Source organism: Boleophthalmus pectinirostris, unplaced genomic scaffold (assembly GCF_026225935.1).
Source record: "Boleophthalmus pectinirostris isolate CB_2022bp ecotype Guang Dong unplaced genomic scaffold, ASM2622593v1 HiC_scaffold_1, whole genome shotgun sequence".
Lineage (NCBI taxonomy): Eukaryota > Metazoa > Chordata > Actinopteri > Gobiiformes > Gobiidae > Boleophthalmus > Boleophthalmus pectinirostris.
The window spans coordinates 15076464-15104199 of NW_026570970.1; the positions used below are offsets into that span (position 1 = coordinate 15076464).

At 40.3% G+C, this 27736-nt stretch overlaps 1 protein-coding gene across 1 annotated transcript in view; it reads right to left on the reverse strand.

Annotated features, from left to right (window-relative positions):
- Nucleotides 1-27736, reverse strand: part of lrp2a (low density lipoprotein receptor-related protein 2a) — a 72818-nt gene that overhangs the window by 39531 nt on the left and 5551 nt on the right. Inside the window, 45 exon segments of the mRNA XM_055149731.1 lie at nucleotides 1055-1174; nucleotides 2150-2275; nucleotides 2573-2815; nucleotides 3493-3693; nucleotides 3806-4095; nucleotides 4175-4333; nucleotides 4409-4574; nucleotides 4652-5578; nucleotides 5721-5909; nucleotides 5988-6227; nucleotides 6309-6522; nucleotides 6628-6805; nucleotides 7057-7166; nucleotides 7244-7387; nucleotides 7476-7642; nucleotides 8673-8801; nucleotides 9301-9478; nucleotides 10418-10646; nucleotides 10761-10945; nucleotides 11027-11238; nucleotides 11751-11999; nucleotides 12496-12876; nucleotides 12970-13086; nucleotides 13359-13478; nucleotides 13562-13801; nucleotides 15045-15326; nucleotides 15408-15545; nucleotides 15684-15814; nucleotides 15889-16014; nucleotides 16423-16615; nucleotides 17695-17898; nucleotides 17972-18112; nucleotides 18787-18989; nucleotides 19434-19640; nucleotides 20499-20722; nucleotides 21809-21978; nucleotides 22064-22192; nucleotides 22671-22787; nucleotides 22867-23010; nucleotides 25116-25232; nucleotides 25323-25436; nucleotides 25735-25845; nucleotides 26243-26359; nucleotides 26430-26549; nucleotides 26620-26727. Coding sequence (XP_055005706.1) covers nucleotides 1055-1174; nucleotides 2150-2275; nucleotides 2573-2815; nucleotides 3493-3693; nucleotides 3806-4095; nucleotides 4175-4333; nucleotides 4409-4574; nucleotides 4652-5578; nucleotides 5721-5909; nucleotides 5988-6227; nucleotides 6309-6522; nucleotides 6628-6805; nucleotides 7057-7166; nucleotides 7244-7387; nucleotides 7476-7642; nucleotides 8673-8801; nucleotides 9301-9478; nucleotides 10418-10646; nucleotides 10761-10945; nucleotides 11027-11238; nucleotides 11751-11999; nucleotides 12496-12876; nucleotides 12970-13086; nucleotides 13359-13478; nucleotides 13562-13801; nucleotides 15045-15326; nucleotides 15408-15545; nucleotides 15684-15814; nucleotides 15889-16014; nucleotides 16423-16615; nucleotides 17695-17898; nucleotides 17972-18112; nucleotides 18787-18989; nucleotides 19434-19640; nucleotides 20499-20722; nucleotides 21809-21978; nucleotides 22064-22192; nucleotides 22671-22787; nucleotides 22867-23010; nucleotides 25116-25232; nucleotides 25323-25436; nucleotides 25735-25845; nucleotides 26243-26359; nucleotides 26430-26549; nucleotides 26620-26727 — 8610 coding nt within the window.

Below are 27736 nucleotides of genomic sequence, written 5' to 3' on the forward strand. Positions count from 1 at the left end.
ACAACTTTTCAACCTAATAAACGGGGTGCAATTAAACTTTGGCAGGGCTTTCCTTATTGTCATGGCAACTCCACATTCCCATGCATGGTGAGTTGTCTAAACAAAAGCCAAAGTGAGGCTGGGTAACTGCTGGACAAAGGGAGGGGGAGGAGCTGTTTGTCACCGCACTCGGAGGGGGCGTCACTGGGGAGGAATGTGGACCACAATAGGGAGGACTGACTGACCACATCCCCAAACAAAGCCATACACCACTGAGTCACTCCTGGGCGCATCTCTTCTCTGCCACCACACAAGAGGCGAGACAGGCCCAAAGACAGAGCAGCTGATAATGGGGGAGGGGGCAGATGGGAGTTGACTTAAGCCTGTCACGATAACAAATTTTGAAACACGATACACTGCGAAAACTAAAATCTTGCCAAGTTAAAATGGCTTCAAGTTAAAATGATTTTAAGTTAAAATATCATGTTGATTTGAGTATATTTTGCATGATAAGTAAAATTATCTGCCAATGGAACAAGACTTTTCGTACTTAAAGGTGCACTATGTAACTTTTCTTGTTGGGGTTGGTCATATTTTAAATTACAGATGGTTTTATAGCTCAAAAATACCTAGAAAAACAGGTATTCTGACTGTCAGCGAGGTTGTCTCTCCACAAATCTGACCTGTAACTTGGCCTTATTTGGTCTCCATGAACATAGAATGGTTTAATACTGTAATGTGAAAATTTCCAGAAAGCAATGACATCTCCAAAAGACTTTGATGGACCCTCAAATAGAAAAGTTGCACAATGCACCTTTAAAAATACTGTATAGAAAGCCTAAGGTGCAACAGATAAATACCAGAATGAACCAAAATAGCCACAGAAGTATTTTATTTAACTCTCTAAAACTCCAGTTTTATTGTATTACAACAAAAATATCTCAAATCTCCCTAATTTTACAAAGAAAATGTGCACACAATAAATACTGAGCCCCAAAATATACTGTTCCAGCTTTCATATATTGAACAATATGTCGATTGTAATTATTGTGACAAGCCGAGGTGGACTACTCACTGCAGGACTGGGGTTCATCAGATCCATCGGCACAGTCGGCTCCTCCATCACAGAACCAGTGAGCGGGGATGCACCGGCCACTAGAGCAACGGAACTCACTCTGGGAACATGTGGCTGCAGCTGTAGTGTGACAAAAACATAAATCAGGGCCATAGGCTGTATAAAGAAGCGAACTGAAGGAGTGTGTCCAGTCAACTGAAGCTCACGATGCAAGCAGTTATAGGTTGAATTTGGAGCAATTTACGGCCAAAACAGTGAAATAAAAACACAAGGATCATGTAGAGCAGGTTAATATAAAAAATTTACAGAGAGAGAGAGGAGTCAGAGAGATGTAAAGTCAATGGAGCTGGAAGTGCCTCCATGCAGACTTCCTATTTAGAATGCAGCGTCTAGCAGGTTAGCTATGTCCATTTATACAGTCTATGATTTGATCCATCCTTCAATGTATTTGGGGCATCCTGCCAGGAACAATGGACAGCCACAGTTACAGTGCCATGCCTGGAGACAGATTTCAAGATGCGGATGTGGAAGACTAGCCAGGCTGGTGCCAACTAGTGCCTCCACTCAATTTCATTTCTCTCCAGTGACTAGGTCAGGAATCGGAATACACTAGACGGTTTGCAAGAACCCTGGAAGTTGTAGACCTCACACTGGCCAATCGGAGAAGAGCTGTGAAGCCATGACATCAAACTCAAGCGTCTGTCTCGGTCCCTTTTGTGGTACAGCACAACAGTAAACAAAGTGGTCGAGATGAATGTAGACGAAGCGATACATTCTGTTTTGGCAACGATTCCAGAGATCGAGGATTTAAAGCCGGAACAAAGAGAATGTTAGGTGAATTTTTTCAAGGGGAAAGCCGTTATTGTCCTTCTTCCTACGGGATTTGACGAATTACATACGTCACAACCAAATAGCAGCGATTGGCTAAATCAAAAAAGTATGTAGTATAGTACAGACATAGACAGACATAGTATAAAGTCTGTTTTAGACTGATGGTGGAAACTGTAGTGAAAGGTTCCACACATCTTGCTGTGAGAGCTATTTAGGCAGCATAGTGCCAGTATTTAAAAACCTACTTGTTGAATGTGAACTTACCGCAGTGTGTAGGGCTTTCATCGCTCATATCTCCACAGTCGTTGTCTCCATCACATAAATAGGACCGTGGGATGCAGATGTTGGTGGACTGGCATTTAGTCTGCTCTGGTTGACATGTTCTCTCAGCTAGAAATTAAATGAAGTAGAACAAGTACACATCATCAATACAATTGTTCTATACTTTTATCTAATAATCTGCTTTCCTTGGTGGTATGATGCTAACTGTAGGCACTGCTCTTTCTGAGGCTTCTTAGACTTAAATCTGCATTTTTTTTTAGCTTTCAGACATCGTAAAACTTATTTGTCTGTGTTTGCTAATGTGTGCATTGTGACACCACGGAAACTTCTGAACATTCCGCCATACACATGCATGCAGAACACTTCCACGTGATTTCTCCGCAAAGTTTCAATACCCAAACTTACGGCAGTTCTGTTCATCTGAGGTTCCATTGTCGTAACAGTTGTTTATGCCGTTGCACACATATTCTTTGGCGATGCAGCGTCCATTAGCGCAAGTGAACTCAGTATTGGGGTCACACGGTCTGAACAGGCAGCCCTGCTCATCGCTGTTGTCTCCGCAGTCGTCATAGTGATCGCAGCGGTAGTGGTAGGGCACACAGCGTCCATTGCCACAAGTGAAGACCGTAGGATCACACGTGTGAAAAGCTGCCAATCGTGAACAGGAATAAGTTAGTGTGTACAAAAGAGCTATGGAAATTTTAGAAGTTATATTTTTACTGCTTTACCTGACAAGCTAATAAAAGATGATAGCATCGGAGGGACTGCATGCAATAAAGTACGTATATGTTTGATTTGTTAGTTTTAATCATTAGTTTAGAAATGTAAGAAATGCATTGTTAACAAGACAAGTACACATACACACCAGAGTTTTCAAAATAGATCTTGGGTCCTTATGCAGCAAAAAAATATGATTGGTAAATTAAAATTGTTAGTGTAAATAATTTGTGGAAAAAAGAAGCAAAGGAGAAAAACTATATAAGGTGCGCTATATAACTTTTACATTATGGGTCCATCAAATGCTATTGCTTTGTCTGGAATGTCCTGGTATGGCAATAAATGTATCCCTCTTGAAGTTACTCAAAAACATGGGGTTTTCTTAACCTAAAATTCATGCATTATGTGAATGGACTGGCCTCTCCCCAGATTTCACTTGGCCCTGTGGCGTCTTTTGTTTTCATAGAAATAAATAAGTGTAATGCCATACTGTGGAACATTCCAGGAAACATCTCCATAGAGAGAAGCATGTGATAGAACCTCCATCAGGAAAGTTACACAGTGTACCTTTAAACAACTGCGGGCAGATTAATTAAATAACTTCTTACCACACACTCGTTCCAATTCATCACTTCCGTCTCCACAGTCATTGTCGTTATCACATTTCCACTGGGCACGGATACAGCGCCCATTCATACAGGTGAACTGGCCTGGTTGGCAGCGCGTCCCATTGTCGGGTATGCAATGTTTATTATCAGCCAAATACCAACGACCCTCTGACGGACACTGGCACTCAGCTCCACTGGGCCCTAAAGGAAACCCAAACAGAGAGCATGTTTGCAGTATGTATGTTTGACACATCATATATATTTGGATAACTTAATAAATTCACAAAACATAAATAGATAGAAGCTGGTGTACCTGGTGTGCAGATGTGACTACAGCCTCCATTAAACTGCAGGCAGGGACTGTTGCATTGTTGCTGTTTACGGCTGGCTAAAACATGGATGTCCATTGGTCGAGATGGAAGGTTCTGGACCATGACCACCTGGTCAGATCCGTCATGCTTGTTGGCTCTGTAAATGCTGCGTGTGTTCCAGTCTGTCCAGTAGATAAACTGGCCAAACATTGTCATGGCAAATGGGTAGATGGCAGTGCTTACAATGACCTCGCGGTCAGAGCCAGTAAGAGACGATCGTTCAATCTTCTGTCTGGTGTACAGCAAAACATTTATGAGAGCAAAGAAAAAGGGCAGGCATGTAGATTAAATGCAACACTGTTAGATCTTACAAGCTGGCATCTGCCCAGTACAGCCTTTCATCCTCATAGTCTAGTGTTAGTCCATTAGGCCAGACCAGACTGCTGTTCACAATCTCAACTCTAAAGTTTCCTCCCAATGTGGCACGTTCAATCTTTGCATGTGTTCCCCAGTCTGTCCAGTACATGTATCTGTGAAACAGAACAGACTAACACTCAGTTTAAAGACTTTAATCTTAGTATTATCCACAGTGCACTAAGTCTTACCCCCTGCAGGGATCTAGCATGATAGCTCTTGGTCTAGATACATGAGCAATAACAGTCCTCTGAGAGCCATCCACAGACATGGAGCTGACGCTCTGATTCACAAAGTCACTGTAGTAAATTCTTTTGTTTATCCAGTCATACGCAATCCCATCAGGAGCCCCAAGGTCTGTAAGAGAAGTCATTAAAAATAATTGGTTTCAGATCTCAATGAAACTGTTTGAGTGATGACTACCTGAGGCTCACCTGAGGCCACCTCCACAGGGGCTGATGTTGGAGATGACAGGCTGATGTAGCTTATTTTACTGGCTCCTGATCCCACACTCTGTGTGAAGTAGATCCTTCCATCGGCCAGGTCAAAATCTAGTGCCACTGAAGTGCGGGGGACATTGACCACAGGAAAAGGCAGTGCGTGATCCTCAGGATCTAAACGTAAACTGCGTACTGTGCTCTCTGTGGTGTAAATGAGGTAATCGTCTCTAGAAACTACACAGCTTTCATTATCTGCTGCCAGATCTCCAAAAGCACAGCTGCATTTCTTGAGACTTGGGCCAGCCCCCGGCAGGGCAAAGCAGAAGTGGGCACAGCCTCCATTATCCATCATACATGGGTTGTGATTGAGCTCCTCCGCACTTGTGGGCTGAGTTTTCTGATCAAAAATGGTGATGTCCCTTAACATGTTTACATTATCTCTAATGACAGCAGGCGGTTCTGTGTTTCCTGGTTCTTTGCTTGCTTGAAAAACCTTCTTGAGGTTTCTATCCACCCACATTATGCTGTTCTCAAACACTGATATCCCATAAGGAGTTGGGTAGCGGCTGCCATATCTTACTATTTCTGTATCTCCTCCATTCGGGCTAACTCGAGCAATCATGTCCAGTGAATCATCCACCCAGTACACATAACCAGTGAGCCAGTCCAGCGCTAACCCTCGAGGAGTGATTATTCCTGATGACACTAACACTGTGCGGTTGGTACCATCCAAAAGCGCTCGCTCGATTTTGGGATTTTGACCATAATCAGCCCAGAACAAAAATCTGTTTTTTGGGTCAACCACAATGTGCCGAGGCATGTCCACTTGTGTCTTCAGAAGAACTCTGCGGAACGTGGTATTGATACGAAGGACTTCGACATATGTCTCTGTCAGGAAGGCATTTGTGAAGTATAGGTTACCTGAAAAGAAAGGGAATCAAATTTTAAATAAAATGTATTTCAATTACATTTATAAATATACTTATGCATTTTCACAGTTGTAATGAACTACAGAACTAGGATTTAGGTAATGATACTGAACATGTATTTTGTTTCCTTGTACCTGCTGCCCAGTCTACAGCAATGCCTCGAATCCCATTGCGACCTATACCAGATGTGACAAGGCTGCGTAATCCTGAGCCGTCTGGCTTTACCCGTCTGACCCCATTCTGTGTAGCTACTGTACTGCTGAAGTCACACCAGTAAATGAAACCAGACGCCATGTGGACATCAACATGGAGCGCATTACGACCTGAAGAGCAGATTGGAGATTCCATTTATATAAACAATAGACAAATGCTATATTAAATATACAATATGTTTGACACACCTCTCCCAGCTATAGGCACCATGGCCTCTGAATGATCAGATCCTTCCATACTGAAGCCCTTGATGGCAGACAAAGTCGAGATGACGACAAAAGACTGGTAGGGAGCACAGGTCCTGTTGTCTGTGTTTAGCTTAAAACCTGTGGCGCATGCACAGGTAAACAGAGCATGGGGCCGAGGCAAGCAGAGCTGCTCACATACACCAGCATTGTTTGTGCAGCCATTTGATGTCCCTGCAGAGGCTTTTTTTTAAAAAGGAAGGAAGAAGAAAATATTACATTTCCAGTTGTACCTTATAATGATAACATGCTTTTCATACTTACTCTCTCGATAATGTACTTTTAAAACTCTGAGTCCAGATACATTGTCACGTAACACAACTCTGTTTGCACCAGTGGATTTATCCACACGCTCAATGACCTCAAAATCTCGATCAGTGAAGTACAGGTGGTCCTGGTAGACAGTCACACCCCACGGGTGAGACAAACCTGTTACTATAGTGATGCGGTTAGTGCCATCTGGGTCACCACGTTCAATCTGCAACAATATAATACATTAACATGCAGTAGTTAAATTTATGTCCACTCAGTTATAAGTCAGTAGCATAGACTGTATATGACTGTATATATATTCTGTACATACCATCCCCGTGCTTGTTACAGCCCAGTACAGCTTATTGTCTTTGATGTCCACAGTGAGGAATTCAATGTGGTCTAAATTATTGGTGAACAAAGTGACAGAGTTTTGGCCATCCATGTCTGCAGATGCCACCTTAGCAGGGATGCCACTTTCTGTTCCTTGGTCTGTCCAGTAGAGTTTGCTAAAACATAAAAGAAAAACAGCAAACATTAAATACCTTACTTTCTCTTAAACTGAATGGCCATCAGCTTCCAGCTTTTCTCTGATCTCTTGATCTGTTACACTATTTTATTATTTGATTGCTGCAGGAGGCTAATGAAAGTTTCAATAAAACTAGTTGAGTTCTCTATTGAGGCAAAGCAGATGGCTTTGAGGTGGCTGTTCACGCTCAATGAGAGCGTCTGTGCCAGGACTGTGTTAAATGGGGCTTACCCACGTGCAGGGTCCACTGCGATGCCAACAGGAGTGCCAGCGCCAGTCGGAGAGCCGTTATTTGTGATTAGAGTTTTCCTATACTGCACCTCCCCTTTCAACTTCAAAACCTGGTTGAGAAATGTCAATTTTCACTTGCTTCAGTTGTGAACATTGCTTCTTTATAATAACCAAGAATGTTCAGTACCTCAATAGACTGTGTGGCTGGATTGGTATAGTACAGATTCTCAGTCATCCAGTCCAGGGCCAGGCCGACTGGAGAGCCAAGGATGGCAGCAGGGGCCAATTCAGACCTGTTTGTCCCATCAGATCTCACTTTATGAATTTCACCCTAAATAGAAAATAGATTTTTTAATAAATGTATTAATTTAGCACTATATTTGAATATAATCAATCACTCATTTAGTCCTCAGCCTTACTGGATGCTCCACCCAGTAGATGTTCTGTTCATTGTCATCAAAATCAACATCATATCCATTTTGGAGTCCAGCAACAGGGACCATCGCATCATTACTCTTGTCATCGGGATTCAAGGAAATGCCATAGATGATGCTGTCTCTTACAATAATCAGGAATGGCTCCTCATCTGCAAACATGAGACAAAAGTCGTGCCAAAACTACAGTGTAATAGGTTCATATTTCCAACTAAAACCTGCAGAAATTGCATTGCAATTCAGAAGCATAATCAAGTTAAGACTTCCTGATTTCGGAAATTACTCAGTAATCCAAAACCCAACATTTTTGTCAATGAGATTTGGCAAACCTAAGATACCAGGTCTTAATCTATAGGAAGAATTGATTAGTGAAAGTTCATTCTAAAATCTGCTTTGCATTGTCATCAAAGATTAGTATCAATGAATGGCTGCGGGCCATTTACATTCTAGGATAATCAGTGCCCTCGGGGAGACTGGGTTCTGCTTGGCTTGAATGAGCTGAAACCTGAGATGACTTAAGCTGTTGACCTAAGGGAGACTTTGAATTAAAGGCTGCCCGGGTTCTTAAGAACATGAAAAAACAGGTATGATCCTTGATAAGTCTCGAAGAGTGCATTAAAATTAATATGGGGCTGTTGACAACTATCTGGATGTCTCACCTGGCTTTCACTATTATTCTATCTATGAGACAATATTGAACCAATGGTATTATGAGTCATCCCCTGTCAGTGTTGGAAAGTGAACCAGGCATACATATTCAGAATACTCATTTTGAGTAACTGTATTCAGGTACAGTTACTTTTTCTTTTGCTGGCTACAGTTATTTTTCTAAAATCAAAGGAAAACATTACGGCATTTGATCATGTAATTCTGCATGCTGCACAAAATCAGTGAGGAAAATAAACAAATGCTCTTGCGGTGAATGATTTTTACATCTCCAATTTGTGATAGAAAATGTTTTAAAACAGTAAAAAAAAAAAAAATAAAGCTGTTATTAAAACAATGTTGAATCTTTACACTATAATTTAAATGCAACTTAATGTAAAAGTATTCTGTCTTCAGATATTCAGTATTCTGTAACTAATTAATTAAAATTGTCTTCCCATCACTGCATGTCAAATGACTTTAAACTTAATAAAAGATAGTGAATGTATTAATCCATCTGGCTGGAACATATTGTACCTCTGAAGCAGTTGGTCTGGTCTGGTGCCAGGGTCCATCCTGAGGGGCACGCACACGAGAAGTAATTTGGTCCCACAGATGATAACAGGCAGATATGTGAACAACGGCTCCTTAAACAGTGATTTTCACCTGAAGAAAATATGACCATGTAAATCATAAATGCACTCATGAAAGAGATTTTATTTTAAAGGTCCTATATTATACAATGTTGTGAGCTTTAAGCCATATTATAATGTTGTTACTTCCTTAAAAACAAACCTGGAGTTATATTTTGTTTAATTCACACATGTTTGAGTAATTCTTTGTTATCTATCTATCTTTTAACTTTTGTTCAGTAGAGACTGGGAGCTGCAAGTCTAAGATGATCCAAATTATCACAGTGTCACAATGGAGCACCTCATGTATTACCAAACAAATCACAAGATGGGACAGAGTGTTTTCTGTTTGAAAACTCAGTCTAAACAGGTAGGGTTTGAGTGCTAAACATGTGTGAATGAAACAAAACACAACTCCATGTATGTTTGTGATGAGGAAACAACATTATAACATAGATACAAAAAATAGTGTAATATGGACAATTTAATTTAAATAAGACCTAATATTCTCAAGATAACATTTTGGGCATTACCTGTAGGCTGTCTGGCAGGATGCACAGCTATCAAACCCATTGGCTGTGGCAGGTTAAAAAGCATTACAGTCTGATTCTCTCCATGCCACTTGTGTGCCCGCATCACACGGTTAATGTATCTGTCAGTCCAATACATGAAATCCTCAAAAATGGTAATTGCATGAGGGTGTTGTAATACCTTTTAATGGAGAATGGCAAAAATACAAAAGTCATTCAAACAGTTAAAGGTGCACTGTGTAACTTTTCTGGTGGAGGTCCCATCAAATGCTTTTCTCCATGGAAATGTTGCTTTGTCTGGAATGTTTCACAGGATTAAACCTTTTTATCTTCTTGGAGACCAAACCTGACCACATTACAGATCAGAGCTGTGGAGAGGCAACCCCACTCACAGTCAGAATGCCTGTTCTTCTAGGTTTTTTTGAGCTAAAAGCCACTTGTAAAGGACAGTCTAGAATTTTGGACATAGGACCTCATTTCCTAGTGCATGTCAATGGTCATAGTTAGCCTGCCACTAAAAACAGTCTTACCCACTCCACAAAGCACCCGAAGCAAAACAATTATTATGCCAGACTGTCAGTATAAATGTCTGTGGTGATAGAGAAATGTTCGAAATAAAACTAATCTTGCATCGCATGAATCGTCGCATGTTGAGGGACTATTTTCTCAGCAGCAGCAGAATTTTACTTTACCAGTAAGATAGGTACTAGGTGATATCAGTACCCTGCTGCCAAGCTTTCTATCAGGAAGTACAACTCGCTGCTGCTGCTCAGACATAAATCCTTCAAATGCAAGGTTGGTTTTACTTCTAAAATGATTCTATCGACAGAAACATTTACGTCGATGTAGTGGGTAAGACTGTTTTTAGTGGGACGATATACAGAGACTGATCGAATATTTTAAAAAGTCTCCACACGTCTCCAACACTCTGACTCACTAGGAAATGAGGTCCTATGTCCAAAATCCCGAACTGTCCCTTTAATATCATACTGTGAAACATTCCAAGCAGAGAAATAACATATCCATAGAAACAAGCAGGTGACAGACCCCAAACCACAAAGTTACATGGTGCACCTTTCTCAGTCAATTTATAATGTGAATACAAATGAATGGCACTCACCAGATCGCTGGCTAGAACCTGCTTTCTGTTGTTGCCTTCATAATCACAATAGTCAATAAAATCCAGGTAGGCGTCCGCAAAGTACAACAGTCTGTTTGGGTAGTCTATAGTGAGACCATTTGGCCAGTAGAGCTTGTTGTTTATAATTGTAGTCCTCAACTGCCCATCCATGCTGGCCCTCTCAATGCGTGGATTTCTTCCCCAGTCGGTCCAGAACATCAGGTGAGTGCTGCAAGTTGGATATTCATCTTTTAACATCAGTTGCTTTAAAAACAGAAGATAAAACTAAAGTAGGCATCATAGTCCAATATAATGAAGAAAGGAAAAACTAGACACCACTGACCTGTCTCTTGGGTCCAGCACCAGGCCTCGTGGGTTGGTCACGTTTTCACTCACTAGTACAGTGCGGTGGCTGCCATCCAGTTTGGATACTTCAATAGTTTCCAAAACATAGTCTGTCCAGTATAGATTTCTTCCGACCCAATCTACGGCAAGGCTCTCTGTAACTGTCACTCCACTGTCAAATATCTTAGTAGACAAAAAATGCATTTAAAAACAGCAGTCCCATATTTTAATTACTACTTATTTAGAAATAGATCAATATCTCACCACGGTCCTGTCACTTCCATTTTTATGAGCACTCCAGATTCGATCCTGGCTTGTATCAGACCAGTATATCCGATCTGTTACCGAATCGAAGTCTATGGCCACAATATTACGTCCATCACGAACCACAGAGCGCACCACGTTGGGCTGACTGGTAATATCATCCTGTACAATCTGGTTTCGACTGGCCACCAGCAAGAATGCCTCTCGAGAATCTGTAAAACAACAGTGTCCAAATCTTTTCATTCAATCAGATCCTTTATCAGTGTGTGCATGTCTGACACAAAGAAACACCAGCGCATTTAAATAGAGGAGACTCAGATGACAGTCCTGAGGGAATGTGCTCAGATAATGTGCTATTGTACCACAAAGTCTTTCAGCAGGTTATCGCTCTGAACTCTGAAGAGGAGCTCACGTCGGCCACGCTCCCTATAAACAGCTCTTTGTTGGTGATTATGTACTAATTTAGCCAGGGATGGGTGCTGAGTGACATATATGTTATTTGTCTTATCTATAGAAATCAGATCTGCCAGCAAAGAGATGGAAGAGGAGACTATGGCTGGCCTGTGGTTTAGAGGCCAAGTAGAACCTCATTATAGTTCATTCCAGCCCAAAAGCCAGCAAGTACAAAAATGTGCATGTGTATGAGAAAGGACAGGGAAAAATCATCCACATAATGTTATTTTTCAAACTTACTATATTTCTTGCTAATGTGAAACCATCTCACCTGAGGCTTTGCAGGTTCGCTGGTCTGCCTCGAGGGTGTATCCATCTTGGCAGTGGCAGCGGAAGGAGCCTCTTTCATTGAAACAATGTTGGCTACAAAGTCCAGGGGGACTACACTCGTCCAGGTCTTCACATGTCTTAGAGTCATTGCTGAGTTGGAAGCCTAAAGGGCACGTGCACTGTGCCCCAAAAGGGCCCTGGATACAACCATGAGTGCAGCCTGCATTGTTGTCTGAACAGCTTTCCTGATCTGGGTGCAATAGGATAAAGAATCAATTAAATGTAAGTGTACAATAACTATTTCTATTTCATAACAAAATAGCACAACTAAAATTATTTTAGAAACAATATGAATGACACAAAATATTTGTACCTATAATTCTGTCAGATGAATGAATTATGTTTTACACATATTTGATAGGGTTCATAATATTAATTCAAGTGTTGGAAAAATGTTTGTAAAAAAAATCAAACTGTTGTATTACAGATTAAGATTCAACATGTTTTCTTACCTGGTTGGGGCTCATCTGACGATATTGAGAAAGAAAGGCAAGAAAGGAAGATCACAGATTGTGTTTAGATTAACAGGTGAAATCACAATCATGCTTGATTTTAACACACACATTTTCATATTTTTACTAGTAAAATAAAGACACTAAGCCACACTGAATCAATAAATATGATATTGAATATGACGTGAATTTTGATTAAACAAATTAAATTAAAGAGATTATAACTGGACTTACTGCAGAGTGGCGACTCATCTGCCCCATTGGGGCAGTCGGGGGTGTTGTCACAGACCCTGGTGATGTTGACACAGACACTGTGTCCAGGGCATTGCCACTGCCAGCTGGGGCATCTGAAAGGAGGAGTGGGACAGTCGCGCTCATCACTCATGTCTCTGCAGTCATTGTCCCCATCACAGACCCAGCTGGGCAGCACACAGTTGCCGTTATCACAGCGGAACAGTGTGGAGGGGCAGGTGCGCGGGGGGCAAGCATGGTGCTCGTCACTGCCATCTTCACAGTCCGGGTGTCCATCACACTCCCAGGTCGAGGGCACACAGCTGCCATCTGACTGGCACTGAAACTCACTCTCGTGGTGGCACATCCCTGGAGGCCTTGTAGCTGAGAACAATACAAATATATTAGGTCAAACATGTGGTTTAGTGCACTATTTAATAATTGATGCTCTAAACACCAAATGATTGAGTTACTCACGACAGTTTCTTTCGTCTGAGCGATCGTTACAGTCAAAGACTCCATCACATCTATAATAGGAGTTGATGCACTGATGGCCATTAGCACACTTGAACTCATTCAAAGTGCAGTTATATACTGTCAGGGGAAAGCAAGTACACAAGTATGTTAAATCTGACATTTCAGTGGTTTATGAATGTGTATTCATATGTTGACTTATGTAACTAGTAATGAGATCAATAAAGTAATAGGCTTAACAAAATCCCAAAGGATTTCTCTAGTCGATCACTTGACCTGTACAACTTTTCTCGTATATTTTACTTGCAAACAGGTTACATAGATTTTTTAGTCTTTAAATTAGTCCAGAGACTACCTGTTAACATGCCATATTCAACTATAAAAGCACTTACTGCATCCTTGCTCATCTGCTCCATCTACACAGTCCCTGTCTCCATCACAGACATAATTGGGGTCTATACAGCGATGGTCAGGGCACTGAAACTGACCAGGATGACAGGTGCTACCAATATCTGTCAACACACTCAAACAATGTCAAAGGATGATCATTTGAAAAAAAAAAAAACAACAGCTGATCATAGTAGGCTATACATACGGCAATTTTCTTCATCTGAACTGTCTCCACAATCATTATCTGTATCACAACGCCAGGTATGTGGGATGCAGCGCTGGTTGGCACATGCAAACTGATTGGCAGGGCAGGTCCCGGGCACTCGTGTAGGGCAGTTACTCTCATCGCTGTTATCAAAGCAGTCATTGTGTCCATCACAGCGCCATGAAGCAGGAACGCAGCGTTGGTTTGCACAGGTGAATGCAGAGGGGGAGCAGGTGGTGTCTAAAATGTATGAACACATTGTATAACCAGTATTCAGCAAAGCTACATGTACTGATACTTTGCAGAGACATCATGCTGGGGGTGTTCTTATCTATCTCTAATGGTAGATTGTTTAGGCATTACCATGGTGACACACTGCACAGAAAAACAAACACTGTCAAAAAAAAAGTTTTAAGAATGTCTGAAAACTCAAGAAAAAATACAAAATGAATCAGTACGGGTGGTTTATGATAGCTGGTTTGTTACTGTTTAAGCGCACACATTATCTGACCTGCTATCAGAGGTGGGGACTTGCAAGTCGTGATTCAAGTCAGGCTTGAGTCACTATTTTTAGGACTTGAGACTTGACTTGATAAAATGGACTAAGACTTGGGACTCAACATGGACTTGAAGCTCAATGACTTGGGACTTGACTGAGACTTGAGGCCTGTGACTTGAGAAGACTTGATGTTTCTCATAAAAAAATATGTTTTTAGAAAATACTTTTCTCTTTACAGTTCATACACGCGTGAGTAATTTTACAGGAACAAACTGGAGAATGTTCCTCCCACTTGTCTGTTTTTTACTTTTTGTAACTGAAGTACTGTGAGATGGTGTCCTCAAATGTACTACAGTAATATACAGTACAATGCAGAGGAAACTACAGAAAATATGATCCTTAATGGCAAAATAACTATAATTTAGCACTTTTAATTACACTTAATTCTTTCTATTCTGACCATAATGATTCACTCTAAGATCTTGACAAGACATTTAAAAAGGATTACAACTCTTATATAAGTACTCATATATAAATATACCATGATTTCTTAAGCACAATTTAGTTTAAAAGTCATATAAATTGCAAAAATCTAAGCTATATTTGGTACTTTGGCTTAAAGACTTGAAATGACTTGAAGCTCAAAGCAGACGACTTGGACTTGACTTGGACTTATGGGCGAGTGACTCGAGACTTAACTTGGACTTGCCTGTCTGTGACTTGGGACTTGACTCGGACTTGAGATCAAAGACTTGAGACTTACTTGAGACTTGCAAAACAACGACTTGATTCCACCTCTACCTGGTATAGCGCCAATCAAGTCAGTTCTTTATAGTCAGATTGTGTTAAAATAATGCCCAGATTAAGTCTAACTTGAGTAACAGAGCTTCTAACAGAGTAGTGCTTTAAGATAGCTTCACACCCCCAGGGAATATTAATGACATCAGCTGCAAAGTATCAATAAAACAGTATCTGAAATATTACTGTGAACTCCGCAGTTGACTTCATCTGTGTTGTCATGGCAATCGTCAACACCATCACATCTGTAGCTGTTTGGGACACATTTGCCGTTGCCACAGGAGAAAGAATGGACTCCACATTGCAGGGTGGGGGGCTCATTCGAAGGGTCCTCTACACATATCTGATGGTTAGGTGATAGCTTCATTCCATACGGACACCCACACACTCTGCGGGAGTCTGGAGCTGGGAAACAGAAGTGGCTGCAGTCTCCGTTTGGATTGGTCGGTCTGTTGCAAAGATTTGAACCTGTATGATGAGATGGAAAAATGTGGGAGTTTAGGTTACAGTTAATAATGTGTGCTATAAGAAAAAAGATAAAATACTGACCGATCTGTGTGTTGGAGTTGAAGGACTTGACATGCATGATGTGGCTGACTCCCCGTCTAATAATGACCATCTCTCCACCGTCAGTCTTGCGCACACGCACGATGCCACCCAGTCGCCAGTCAGTGAAGTATGCATAGCCTGGATGACAGGTGCAACAGACCATAAACCTTAGTATTGAATCTTTCATTACTTCACAGTAACTTTAGTAGCCCCTTAAATGAGCCTCATTAAAGCAAGAGGCACACAGTCAGTACATGATCTGATAACATTCTTTACCTTCGAAAATAGTCAGGCCAAAAGGATGAGAGATCTGAGAGATACGGTCCAAAGAAAGCCTGTTCTGCCCATCAAAATTGCTGTGCTCAATTTTATCAAAGAAGGCATCCACCCAATAAAGACGCATAGCACTACAAATTGAAATGAACACCCAAGTTAAACATGGCATTAACCAAGTATTTCATGTGTAGAGTTTCTGACATACCTCCAGTCGATGGCAAGACCATTGGGCCAACCAAGAGTAGTGTTTACAATGGACATGGCATGTGACCCATCACCCCAAGCCCTCATAATCTTCGCAGGCCTGTACCAGTCAGTCCAGAAAATATACCTAATGATATAAATCATAGTTATGTTATCTAGAGCATTAAATAAATATACAGTTGTCAAATTAAGAAAACAGTGATCAGAGGCTTGCCGTTTATTCTTTGTATAGAAAAAGCCAAATGGATTTTACCTCAGTTTAAATATAATGCCATCAGTTTGTGCTTAAATCTCCTATACATTATTGTCATTATGATACATGTAGAAGATGGTAACAAGAAAAAAAAAATGGACATATCTGTTTTTGTAGTTGAACTCTTTTTTGTGAGTATGTATACTATAATTGTCTAAACGAAAGCTTGACGTGTGAACCAACTTTGCAAAGTTCATACAATGCTTCCCTTCATACTAATCTCACATTCTAGACACAAGGCTTTATGACCCCAAGGCTGTAAGAAGTAGATGTATTATTTACCCGAGGATAGGGTGTACCACAATGGCCCTGGGATTATTAAGGTTTTGTACAATAGCCCTCCTGGACTTGTCAGCCAGCTTCAGCACAGATATGCTTCTGTATCGGGGATCTGTCCAGTAAAGGTTTTTGGAGATCCAGTCATAAGCCAGGTCCTCCACTCCTTCCACACGATTGGCTGCCAGCACCTCCCTGCCTGCACAGATCAAAGCCGTCAAGCCACCGTTTGCCACAGAGATGAAAAAGAAGCAGATTTAAATAATAAATACACTGTCAGATTTCATTTCCACAAAATGTGCAGGATAGAAAGAGCCAAAGTTGCTCCAAAAACAACCAGGAAAATCTGAGTGGTGACCTTTGTCTTAGGCTACACTTTCATGCTGTAAATTCAGTAAAAGATGCAGTCATCTGTAGTGCAGCTGTAAAAGTCTAAAAATTTGTGCAACTGAACATATTAAAGAAATAATAAGGGGAGTAGATAGACTGAAAAAACTACTACAAAGAGAGTCCTACTGGATCTACACTCTCAAGGATACCCAGTTTCCAGGAGTTAGATTTCTCCCCCTTCCTTTAAAACTACAATCTTTAAATGTGCAATCCTATTTTTCACATCTTCATCTCCATGAAACTGTTTACAAATTATACATGTTGTATCTGTAGGACTTTTGTATATTTTGCACTATATATATTTTATGTTATGTATTTTTCTGTGTATTGGTTGTTGGTAATCATACTATTTCTATCTTGTATCTTGTGTTATATCTTATCTTATATAACTTGTAACTAAAATCTGTACATGTCCCATCATGCACCAGGGGACTATGGGCAAGCCCACTGTGAACATGTGACCTACACCTATCACTTTAAATCTGTACTGTTATAGCCATCTCGAGTTTGCCCTGATGAGGCCGAAAGGCTGAAACGCGTTTTAACTTTATCTGCCAAGTAGTATTAAAGGCTTTTAATTATTTTGTACTTTCTGAGTGCCTCAGTTTTTTCAACTTTATATTAAAGATGTAGTCATGTTTGCTTCTTTGTACATTTGCTGAACTGATAAATGTTAAATGATCACATTTTTATATAGAATGCCTATGTTTTTCTAGGTATTATTGAGCCATAAAACCACCTATGATTGAGTAAATCTAAGGTAGAGTTAAATGTCATACTGTAGGCCATTCCAATCAATCCACAGAAACAAGCAGGTGACAGACCCTCAACCAAAAAGTTACAAAGTGCAACTTTAAACAACAACTAAGCAGAACTAATGTTACTCACCAGTGCCGTCTACATTTTGTTTGTAGATAATATCTTTTGTAGTATCTGAGAAGAATATTGCATCGTCTTCTGCACTAAAGTCCACCCCAACAAAGTAGGAGGGTGCCCCGGTGATGGGCAGGATGATGTCTTCTTGAGAGGAAAGGTTAAAGGGGATTCCTCTTACAGCCAACTGACTAGAGAACAGAAGAAACTGCCTGACACCTTAAAAAAAACAATTGATTAAAAAGAGGAAGAAGAAGAAGAGGATGAAGAAGAAGTAGAGAATTTTACAAACCAACACATCTCTTTCCATCATTATGCAGATCAAAGCCCAATCTGCATTTACAGCGGTACCCCAGTCCTCCATTGTCACTCCTATGACTCAGAACACAGATCTGCTCACATCCTCCTCTATTGACACTGCATGGGTTGGACACTGATGGAGAAAAACAGTGTAAGTTGTTCTGGAAATATCTTTCTTCCAGTTTAAAGGGGCAATTACACAATTTTATGATTTTATTATAATGTTCTCTCATCACAAATATACCTGGAGTTGGGCATTGTTTCATTCACACATGTTTAATACACAAATCCTGAATATTTAGTTCTTCTCTAAAAAAAACAACAACAACAACACTCTCTTCCACCTTCTGATGTCATGTGGTAATACAGTAAGTGCTCCACTGTCTTTTTAAACTCCATACAACTTCACTGAAATCATTTGGATCATTCCAGTCCTGGAAATTCAAATTTTTACAGAACTAAAGGTAAAAAAGCAGCTGCTAACTTGAAAACTATCTCTGCATGACATCACAAGGTGGAAAAGACCATTTTCAGCTTTGGAGATGTGGACAGACTAATGATAAAAGATCACTCAGATATGTGTGAATGAAACAAAACACAACTTCAGCCTGTGTTCGATGAGGTAACAACATTATAACAATTATAATTTTGCATAATCTATGACCTTTAATATATAAATGTATACTGTTTTGTAAATATGCACTTGTACATTCTGAATATTCAATACCACACTACATAAAACTAGCCATCTGAAAGTTTTGAGTCTGTAGTTCTCAAATCTGGTGATCTGTTTTGAACACTTCCTACCATAGGGCTGTTTGAGCGGATGGATGACAGCTACACCATGGGGAGTTTGAGATGTGCGGTAGACCACTTGAGGGTTTGAGTCAGTGAACTTGTTTGCTTTCATCACAGCCATCTTTGTCCAGTCTGTGAAGTAGACAGTGTGTTCAAACAGACTGATGCCAAACGGGTGGGGGACTGCCGCTCCTCCATGAACCACAGTTTTCCTTTAAATTAAAAACATATTTAATTTACAATAAAAAAACAAGGCAAGTGTTTGAAGAGTTCATTTGCAAAAACAGATTAGTATAATTTTTCATAAATTTTCCAAAAGCCAGATGTATTTTACTGCTATCAAAATACTATTCCATCCCTTCTTGCTAAAATCCACTATACATTATTGTCTTTCGCAGGCCCGTTGACAGAAATTTGGGGGGCTGGGGCAAGAAGTTTAACACGTTCCCACCCTGTAAATAAATTAATAGAACTAGAAATAGAAAGTGTCCAATTCTGTGTTCATAAGACCCTTGGGCCCCTAAAACACCTTCCTCCCCATTCATAAAATCTACAAGATGGTAACATAAGGAAAATAACTTTTTTGGCAGTTTTTCAAAACAGAGCTATCTGTTTTTGCTTTTGAACTGTTCATTTGTTATGTGTGATTTCTTTACCTATAAAGACCATCATATGTTACAGTCTCAATGTAGTCATAGCGGCTATCAGCCCAGTAAATGCGTTGAGCCTCAATATCCACGGTGATACCAGCGGGCCAGCCCAGTTTGCTCCTTATTATACCATAGCGGTTCGTTCCATCCATGTAGGCCCGTTCAAGACCTGGCTGTCCATGTAGTGCCTCCCAATCAGAGAAGAACATATACCTGCAACAATACAAGGAGGAATACAGTGTTGGGAAGTAACTGAATACATGTACCAGTACAGTTAATTTTTCATTTGGTGGTATTCAGAATCCAGTTACTTTTCTAAAATCAAAGGCATACATGGTGGTGTTCATTGCATATGTCTATTCTAAATATTGTCCTAAGATGGCAGGTGGATATGTGAAATATGCTAGGTTCATTTACATAACTTATTTAACTTGAGGTGGAGGGGGAAAAAAATCAAAGCAGGTCTTCATTCATTATCTCCACTATCTGTATTTTATGGGCCTTCTAAGCAATTTTTCTGTTGGATGCACTTGCCTGTGTGTATGAATGTCTGAATGAAGTTACAAAGTAGTAGTTTGTCTTCAGTAGGTTGGTCACACTTTAGGTTTCAAATTGCACATAATTGTGTTTTTACTTTATAATTTAATTGCAACTGCGTGAAAGTATTCTAAGTATTCTGGATACAGTACTCTGATTGGTCCATCCATACATTACAAAACGCTTTTTAATGCGGGTATTCAGAATTTTGTAACTAAATACATTTTCAAAGTTTTCTTCCCATCAGAGTATTAATATCACTTCAAATTTCAAATTAGTTTCCAGTTGGGTGGCTACTGCTCACACCAAAGAGACATTAATTTAAGTCCAACAATTTATCTGTAACCACCTGGCTTTCCGCCCCCTTGAACTATACTATTGGATTACAATGGGGGGGTCATCACTTACATTGCTCCTCTCTAATCCACCCAGGCCAATCTGCTAATCTCCCACACATAGCCATTATTCCACACCAATGAAGCACGACACAGATACAGTACATGGAGACCGGGAATGGCAGAAGATGTGCTTTACCCGACTGTGGGGTCCAGTGCCAGGCCTCTCGGATTTCCAAGGTTTTCAGTGATGAGCGTGACCCGGTTCCTCCCATCAAAGTCCACCATGTCAATCCTGTTGACACTGGCCTCCACCACATACAGTTTATTGTTCACCCAATCCACCGCCAGGTTCTCGGGGTAGTCAACTGATACATTTAAAACCACCTGCACATTGGAACCGTCCATATCCACCGAAAACACCTGCATACAAAAGACATCATTGTTGTGAGGACATAGGATGCAGGTGCGTTAGATAACATGTAATTATTTTTGGGAAATGGCAGTTGGACTTAATCATATTTACACTGAAGAGAAAATGTAAAAATCCAATCCATGTCATCTTTAATAATAATTATGCCTTGTGCCTGAAATACACTTTTAGCCTGTCAAAGCACCATAATGTATATAATGTATGTATTGTTATTCATTCACTCCACACTTGGCAGTTGTGAAATACTCATATAACCACAGCTGCCCTGGGGCAAACTAATGGAAGTAAGGCAGCCAATCTGTGCCATCGGCCCCTCTGACCACCACTAATCCTCCACACACTTATTCATACCAGGCAAAGTGGGTGAAGTGTCTCACCTAAGGACACAGTGAACTTGGACCAAGCAATAATAAAACATTCAGGACGCTGGATGTCGCCTCAATTAAAGGTTTAAAAAGAAGTACTTAAGAAGTACTTGTTTTACCAAAATGGAAGTGTTGGCTTCCAAAACTAGCTAGAAGAGCATTGTTTAATTTGAAAGGTGATATAGATGTATAAAAACAAGCAGGTAACTAAAGAGCAGTAGTGCCACCTTTTTGGAGCATTCACATGCCCTTTTGCACTCACCCTACTTTTAAAAGCTCACCTGCCAATTGCACAGTGACTGCATTTGAAAAAGCTCCACTAAGAAACCAGTGCAAGAGCCAAACAAAGACTTTTCAGAAAGCCAAGAATGCATAGGTAGTGATTGGAAATAAACGCAGCACATGATTACTTTGAACAAGATAGAGTTTCAAAAATTAAGCCTTGGTATGTGAACATCATACCGGCATATCAGGAGGGTTTCAAGATTAGGCCATTTGGATTCCTTTCCCGGCTACTTCCCTTCATTAAGAGCGCGCCGCAAAGGAGCCAAGTGCTTTTCCCATTATTATAGTATCAACACTGCTGATATTTTAGGGATAAGTAAAGGAATCCTATCACAAGTAGCTTCTATCCAATCCTGCTCTTTGTGTTTAACTGGCTACAACACAGGTTTACAAAGGCAAAAATATACAACTGTTATTTCAAATGACCTTATTTTGAATCGTGTCCGACCAGAATATCCTCTGAAGATTGTAATGGAAGTCCACTCCCACTGCAACTCCGCGATTTTGTGAATGAATGAGCGTGCGATAGTTGTTACCATGGATATCACCTATTAACAAGTCTCTTCCATTTGAAAACAACAGAGATGGTGCTCCAGCTGCAAACAAAATAAAAATCATATATTTAACGACAAACAAACAAAACTAATATAATACGTTTTGTTCACAAATACAAATGCTTACTTGATACATTAGCTCTGCAATATCTATGCTGCTCCAGTGTGTAGCCCTGATGGCAGCTACAGTGATGAGAGCCAGTCCGGTCTTCACACACCTGGTCACACACCCCCCACATCGAGCAGTCATCAAAGTCTTCAATAAAAAAAAAACACAATTCAATATTCAATTATTAATTAATTAAGCATTGTATTTATATACTGCTTTTCAAGACACCCTAAGCGCTTTACAGTATTATTCACTCACTCCCACTGGTGGTGGTAAGATATAATTGTAGCCACAGCTGCCCTGGGGTAAACTGATAGAAGTGAGGCTGCCAATCTGCACCATCAGCATCTTCAGCCACCCCCATCACTCACACACATACCACATTCTTATTAGGCAATGTGGGTGAAGTGTCTTGCCTAAGGACACAACAACCTTTTTTGCCACTGGCGCCCCACTGTGGCACCTGGAATTCCCATTGGTCTCCTATCAAAGTACTAACCAGCCCAGCCTTGCTTAGCTTCTGAGATCTGACGAGATCAGACTTTGACAAGCCAGTATGGCCACTTCCTCTTACTCAATATCAAAGTAATAGTATAGGTGCAAAAAATTCAGAAAATTGTTTAACCTGAACAAGATCGAGAATTATTGGAGACAATGAATCCAGTGGGACATGAACATGTCCCCCCATCAGGAGAAGCATGGCAGCGGTGCTCACAGCTCAGAGAGGCACATTTCCAAATACCTGAAAGCACAAAGAAGCAAATCAGAAGTTCATCTTTGAGGCATTCATATGAAAATGTATTGGTTATACTTATACTGACTGCAGTTGCGGCCCGCTGTAGTGTTGGTTTCATCTTCTCCATCTGGACAGTGTATTGTCCCGTCACAGAGATGATCCATGGGAATACACAGCCCAGATGAAGGACAAGCCCATTCTCCTGGATAACACTCCCTTGGTATATTATCTGTAGAATGTAGAAACAACAGAATTTACCCAAGTGTGTTTTTGTTATTGACACAAAAGTAACAAACAGAGAAATTGGTGTAACTCCTATATTACACAAAATTGACTTCTGTGAGCTTTAGGGCATGTTAAAATGTTGCCTGTTGTTGTTACTAGGGATAAAACAATATCCAAATCTCACAGTACGATATTTATTAAAGAGGCTAATATAATTGTTGATGGGACACTTTTAATTTTAAAATACCTTGACAAGATTTTGGTCTGAATTATTACAATCATAATCCTAAGAATTCGAGTAAGTAAAGTAAAAACACCTCTTCATGTTGTTTGCACTGAAATTAATTATGGGATATGTAGTTCCCTATGTTTATAAGATGTTACTACTGTAAAACCATGCATTTAAGCAAAGGAACTTGTGATTTGATATACTGTGACAGCCCATGATATTATTGTGAGACTTTTGATGATATGATATCATGATATTTCAGTTATTGTTACATCCCTAGTTGTTACCTTCTCAAAAACATACCAACAGTTGCATGCTTTTGTCTTGTCTTTTTGTACTTTTATGCTGTAGTCTGTCTACACAACTCCAAATTTCAAAATGTGATGTCATGAAGTGGTAGTTTTCAAGTCAACACCAACCTCTTACCTTTTGTTCATTAGAGAATGGCAATTCTACGGTTGAAATCATCCAAATGATTCAAATGAAAGCATACAGTTTAAAAAACACAGTGGAGCACTTCTTGGCATCACACGATGAAACAGAGTTTTTCCAGTTCGAAAAAAGAACGAGGCCGAAATACGCAGGGTTTGTGTGTTAAACATGTGTGAATGAAACAAAACACAACTCCAGGTGTGTTTGTGATGAAGAAACAACATTACAAAATAGATCAAATTAGAAAACAGTGTAATATAGGTCCTTTAAATGGATGTAGGGGAGTGTGGCTTTGAGGGGGTCACATGGGGCTCCGAGTGCTTCTGTATCCTCTAAAAACACACACTCTTCACAGCCTCTGGAGGATTTCTAAAGCGCTTTGGGGGGCTGCACGATCCTGAGCCACAAAGGGCCAATTGAATAAAACATTTAAAAGAGCACAGGCATAGCGTCTTGAAAGCCCAATCCATCCATGGAAACTGGATGTAAACCAGGTTGGAACGGAAAACATGTTTGGGACCCGAGAGATACTATTGATACTTTGCAGCTGATGTCATCTACATTCCCTGTGGGGTGTGATGCTAACTGTAGGCACTGCTCTGTCTGAGGATTTATAAGTCTATTTTGATACAATATGACAATAAAGAACTAAACTCTAATAGGTGAGCTGATGTGAGCTGTTAAACAAGTCTCTCACAGATAAAATTACAGTCACAAGCGACTGTTTTTTCAGTTAATCATGCCCACAAATTTTGGTTGAAAATCAAACACCTAAACAGTACTAATCACACTTGTATGGATCACAGGCTTCTGAAAATGTGTTGTTTTAATCCATTTTGTATTTTTCTTTTTCTTTTCAGACAATCTTAATACATTTTGTGCATGTTTGCTAAAGTGTTCATTGTGTCACCATGGTAACTCCTAAACATTTCATCATACAGATACATGTGGAACACCCCCAGCATGATGTTATGGCTAAGTACCAAGATAAGATGTACAGAAAAATATTCACAGGGTTGTTTTGGAGATGGCAAAATTTGAATTTAGTCAAAACTTATAACTCTGTTGCTGGTTTGATTTATTTAATCCCTTAACGCTGACCGTCACAAACATGCGACAAACTGCTTGGATCAAGATATAAGCTGAGATAGAGGCTGCATTCCCCCAATTCCGTCCGGTTAGTGCTTATCAGGACCTTCCTAGGAACCTTTGGCAAGCACTTCTTTCTGGCAACATACCCAAATTTCTTTTTTTTTTTTTTTTTTTTTGCTATAATCAAATTAATAATCTCAATTTAATTTACCATCTACTTAAAACACAGGCAAAACACACACAAAACATTTTTTTTATATACATCTATATAAATTCAGGTGTTAAGGGGTTAAATCTTTTCAAATACCATAATGTTATCATAATAATATCTGAATATCTGTTTGTTTTTCTCGTACCACAGCCTTTTTCATCAGCGTTGTCCTCACAGTCGTCCTCTCCATCACAAAGCCACACTTGGTGAATACAGCGGCCACTAGGACACGTGAAGTAGTTCCCTTTGCAAGTTGGATACGCTGTGAAGGAAAGAAAAAATCATTACATTCTAAACTTTTGAGAAACACGTATGAACTAAAACCCTCGAGTGATAAAGAGAGCCAACATACTGCAATTCTGCTCATCGCTTCGGTCTCCACAGTCGTCATCATGATCACAGACGTAGCGCTGAGGAACACATCCTCCATTGTGACAGGAGAAGAGGCCAGAGTTGCAGTGCTGTGCTGAAAGTCATAAAAAACCCCAAAAACATTTAAACTGTAAATAAATTAAATACCCCACCATTCGGCTCTAGTCAACTGAAGCTGACAAGGCTAGTGGTTATAGGGGCGAATATGAAAAAACAAGGCTCATTGCAGAAGTTACAGAGAAAGAGTTGACAATTTTTCTATGTAAACGCAATGGATCCAGAGTTGATGGATCCGGAAGTGCCCCCACGAACACTTCTTATCTGGAACATGGCAGCTATGTCCATTTATATATACAGCCTATGATACCAAAACCACATAATGGGATCCTTACTGCAGTTTGCTTCATCAGAGCCATCACGACAGTCCAGGATCTGATCACAGCGCTGAGTGCGGTTGTAGCAGGCCCCATTGGTGCACCTCAGCTCTGGGCATGCTGGGTAATCTGTAAATTTAGAGCATCATTAGGTCAAAAGTTCATGTGTAAATCATCCTGACAACTGTGATGATTACAGCTCTAAACTGTGAAAAGCCCACATAGTAGTGAGGATAAGAAACTTGAATCTAACAACATTACCACAACAACAGCAGTCACCACAGCATTCTTTATACAATTGTAAGATTACCACAGTTTGCAGTGAGCCTATGTCGGCATAATAATGGCATAGCAGCTGAACTTCAGCTTGACTAATCCACCAAGGAATCTGCAATCAACTTCTGACAACAAGAAGTATATTGTGACCCATTCTGTCAGTCAGCGTGCCTCTTAATCTTAACAAATTGATTAAAATGCCACAGGAGCCCAGGATAAAAAAGGGGAAACCACCCCCGAGATGACTCACGGCAGTCTCTCTCATCGGACGCATCCGAGCAATCAGCCAGTCGGTCGCAGCGGTATTCAGATGGGATGCAAGCCCCATCATTGCAGGTGAACTGGGCACTGCTGCACGTCCTTCCAGCTGCATTACACAGACACAAGTTAAATTTACTACACATCAAATCTTTATTTTAAATGTGAATTATACTTACGGCAATTTTGCCTCTCATCAGAGCCATCCTCACAGTCCTCCTCTCCATCGCACACCCACAGTTCTGAGATACAGTCTCCATCACTTAGACATTGGAAGAGGGTCCCACACGTGACGGGAGCTGTAAACACATATGTATTTAGAGCTTTGTAAACCTCTGTTCTAAAAAGGTAATGAAGATGAGGACTCACGGCAATCTCGCTCATCAGAGTCGTCTGTACAGTCAGAGGTCCCATCACAGTGCCAGTCATTTGGGATACAGCGTCCTGACCCGCACTGGAACTGTCCCAACTCACATCCTACACAGAAAAGAAAAGCACACAATCATTAACCATGAGAGCTTTTTTCTTTTTGACCTTTTGACCTGCTCGGTTAGTTCTTAAATTGTGAGCATGCTGAGGTACTATCTATCTTAATAAAAGATGTTAATGAGCACATGTGGATAAGAGAGCTTAAACTGTTGTTAACAGCTCGGACATGCCCGGAGACAGGCGTGCCAGCCACCCCCCAGACTGACTTACACAACCCTGTCCAGCTCCTTTTGATGTGTGCTCTGAGTGGCATCTGTGGAGATAAGGTACCACGGCGCTACCTTCCCTGACGCTCTCCAGGAGATTGATTCAGAGGCATAGTTGAGGAGCACAGCACTCCATCAGAGCTCTCCTAATAGGAATGTACTATTCTGATTGTCTCACTGACAGCCTGATTAATGATGGGAAATGTAATTAGACTAAATAGTGGTACTGAGTGGTACCACAGGTTTTTCAATTAAACTTCTAAGGCAGCCATAATAAAGAAAAAAGAATTAAATTACAAAGACGATGTTTTTGCAGTTGGTTTTCTCTAAACTTTAAAAGACAATGCTGACAAATTATGTTCCAATGCACAAAAGTGTGAGTGTTTCTAATGATGAAAACAATGTTAACTTACAGATATATCTCCTGATCTTATACAGGTCTCTACTGGTTATTTAGTATTAATAAATAAATATAGGCCAACATTTATGAAAACAAAATCAAGTAGGGAGAAATACATGTGAAAGGAATGTGTGGACTCTCATTCACTTGGATCTGTTGAGATTGTTTGAATCCTAACCTGAAGCCGAGGTGAAGTCAGTGTTTCCTGACAGTATTACTTCTGGGAAAGGTGACAGACGCACTCAGAGCAAAACTCTCTGCACTATCCTCAACTGGCTCATCTTACAGCCCACAAAAGGAGCTTCTATTTGAAACACTTTTCCCCCATTTAAGTTCAAGCTAGGCCCGTCATGATAATTACAATATCGACTTATCGTTCAGTATGTGAAAG